Here is a 2,984-nt window from a genome sequence, read left to right as displayed (position 1 = left end):
AGGGTGCAAAAAAATCTAAATATTGAGAAAATCTCCTTTAAAGTTGTCCAAATGAAGTTCTTAGCAATGCATATTACCAATCAAAAATTAAGTTTTGATATATTTATGGTAGGACATTTACTAAATATCTTCATGGAACATGATCTTTACTTAATATCCTAATTATTTTTTGCATAAAAGAAAAATCTATAATTTTGACCCACACAATGTATTTTTGGCTATTGCTACAAATTTACCCCAGCGACTTAAGACTGGTTTTGTGGTCCAGTGTCACATACATGAATGAACACAATAATAATAGTAAGTATAGTACTCAATAATAGAGTAATAGTAAAGTAGTAGGGGTGGATTATTATAAATTAAATATGTATTATATAATATAATTATATATATTATGATAAAATTTTCTTTTAACAGCAGAGTTGCTCCAGCAGGGGGCGAATCCTAACCTGCAGACTGACAGCGCCCTGCCTGATGGAGTTGAGAAAAGCCAAGGAGTCTCCTTGCAAAGTCCGCTCCACCTGGCCATCATTCACAACCATCCAGATGTAGTGTCTGTCATACTAGAGCAGAAAGGTGAGGGATGTGCAAGGATGTTGGATTTGAGTGCTGATCTATGCAGCCGTGCCATCTTATGTCACTCATAACTTCATTTCTGCTCCATCTGTCATAGCCAATGCACTACATGCCACCAACAACCTGCAGATCATCCCTGACTTCAGTTTGAAAGACTCAATGGATCAGACCGTTCTGGGTCTCGCACTCTGGACTGGTGGGTTCTGTTAAAAAATCTCCTTCTGTGGGTTCACTGCTCATGCAGATCATTCAGTTTTTCACATTATTTTCTTATTTACATCACTAGGTATGCACACTATCGCCGCACAGCTGCTGGGTTCTGGAGCAGCCATTAATGACACCATGTCTGATGGACAGACGCTACTGCACATGGCCATAAAGAGACAGGACAGCAAGAGCGCCCTCTTCCTGCTGGAGCACCAGGCTGACATCAACGTCAGGTACTACACCTACCTGAAAGTGCTATAAAACGTTGGTTAGCATACATCCCCCAGACATGTTGAGCTGTGCTGTTAATGTCAGCAATGAGGGTTTGAGTCCTGCCTGCAGTGTGTCTCAATCCCATCCCCCCTCTGTTTCCCCAAAAATAGCTATTACTGAAAGAGTTGACATATATAACAGATCCTCAAACTACAAATCATGCTTTGTTCCAGGACCCAGGAGGGGCAGACGGCTTTACAGTTGGCCATCAGTAACCAGCTTCCTTTAGTAGTGGACGCCATCTGCACAAGAGGAGCAGACATGTCAGTGGTGGATGAGAAGGGTGATCCTCCACTCTGGCTGGCTCTAGAAAATGGTTTGGAGGACATAGCTTCCACATTGGTGAGAACATTTTTCCATTTATCAATTTGGAGCGTTTTAACTTCATTTAATATATTGTTGATCTTGAAACATTTAGTTTCCATATTTTGGTTAAAAAATAATGCTCGTCTATGATGAGTTGATTTGACTTGTTGTTAATTTTTGGATTAGGTCAGGCACGGGTGTGATGCAACCTGTTGGAGTTCAGGGCCTGGAGGATGTCATCAGACTCTTCTCCACAGAGCCATCGATGAGAGCAACGAGATCACTGCCTGCTTCCTTATACGCAGGTTTGCAAAACCTCTCCTTAATTTATCTTGCTTCTGAGCAGAATTTGCATTGTAAAAAATGAGCATGACAGGTCATCAAGTTGACATTTTTAATGCAAAACACTAACTGATTGGTGGTGCTTCATTAGCTTCATTCCTATAGAGCAGTGTTTCCCAACCTTTTTTTAGTCGCAGAACACGCGAGCATAACATAGCGGTTAGCAGATCAATGAATGAGAGGGCAGCGTTACCAGAGTTGCCCATATACCACACCATGTTACAACACAGTAGGGCTATTGCAGACAGAAACAATACTGTACTACATCGATGTTTCCTGTCGGCTCAATTTTTGAGTGGACTTTGCTGTTCCGATTCGCATGAACGGTATACGAGTGGAGCGACTGAGCGGAGCGCACATGCATAGAGCGTCACACCACGTGAAAGTGAAACCTGAGTGGTGAACTAATTTTCGGCAGCCGAAATTTCAGTGCATCTCTAATTATTGGCGACATCAGAAATGGATATTATATAATAGATGCTTTTTTGAACATTTTAGCAATTTAAAAATATTAAAAAATGATTTTTTACACGGCACCCCTGCTCTCGACAAACGGCACCCCGGTTGGGAAACACTGCTATAGAGTGCTGCAGGATGACATATTTTTGTAGGCCAAAATCCAGAAATAAGTTAGCATTTTAGCACTTCTGTTTCCATAGTCCTGAAGTCAATTTTTGAGATTGATTTTTGGTGAAATGCCTGAAATAAGATCTGTGCTTAACACATATTTTCACGTTTTATTCTACAAAATAATACCCCCTTGTGATTTTTTTTTTTAAAGCTTTTAATTGTCATAATAAAGGGACTACATTTGTTACTGATTACCTTAAACATCATCACACTGTACAGGAAAAACCATCTACTCACTAGTCTGCTTTCACTGCCTTGTTATGTTTATAATTGCAAATTATTCTAACCCAAACTTTCAGGGAAGATGTTTTTTAATAAAGACCAAAAGAGTTGATGGAAGCTTAGTAATCGTTGAAGTTGTGGTGCAGTTCGTTGTGGTGTAGTTTGTATATAGCCTAGATTTGGCATCTTACTTCAGGTGATTGCGTTTAGACTTCAGAATCCATCCCAGTTGTTCATTTGTGAAGTCTCAGAACTTATTTTCTGCAATAATCCAAAAGTCAGTGGGGAAAAAATCCTATTGGGTTTCTGTCAAGGAAACCAGGGTGCTGTTAACTTCTGTGTTGTACTACAAAAAGATGTCATCACTGCAGTGCTTCAGGCTGAGACTAAGACTTAGCCCTTTACACAAGGTTTTAAATGCTACAGTA

General features: G+C 40.0%; 1 protein-coding gene across 1 annotated transcript in view; it reads left to right on the top strand.

Annotated features, from left to right (window-relative positions):
- LOC107664399 (rabankyrin-5-like) overlaps positions 1 to 2,984 on the top strand; it is a 24,730-nt gene that overhangs the window by 13,156 nt on the left and 8,590 nt on the right. Inside the window, exons 11-15 of the mRNA XM_016454956.1 lie at positions 418 to 576; positions 674 to 772; positions 863 to 1,016; positions 1,230 to 1,398; positions 1,549 to 1,667. Of these exons, the coding sequence (XP_016310442.1) occupies positions 418 to 576; positions 674 to 772; positions 863 to 1,016; positions 1,230 to 1,398; positions 1,549 to 1,667 (700 nt within the window). The remainder of the gene's footprint in view (positions 1 to 417; positions 577 to 673; positions 773 to 862; positions 1,017 to 1,229; positions 1,399 to 1,548; positions 1,668 to 2,984) is intronic.

Source organism: Sinocyclocheilus anshuiensis, unplaced genomic scaffold, assembly GCF_001515605.1.
Source record: "Sinocyclocheilus anshuiensis isolate Anshui unplaced genomic scaffold, SAMN03320099.WGS_v1.1 scaffold351, whole genome shotgun sequence".
In the NCBI taxonomy this organism is placed as follows: Eukaryota; Metazoa; Chordata; class Actinopteri; order Cypriniformes; family Cyprinidae; genus Sinocyclocheilus; species Sinocyclocheilus anshuiensis.
This window is presented reverse-complemented; position numbering and strand designations above follow the sequence as displayed.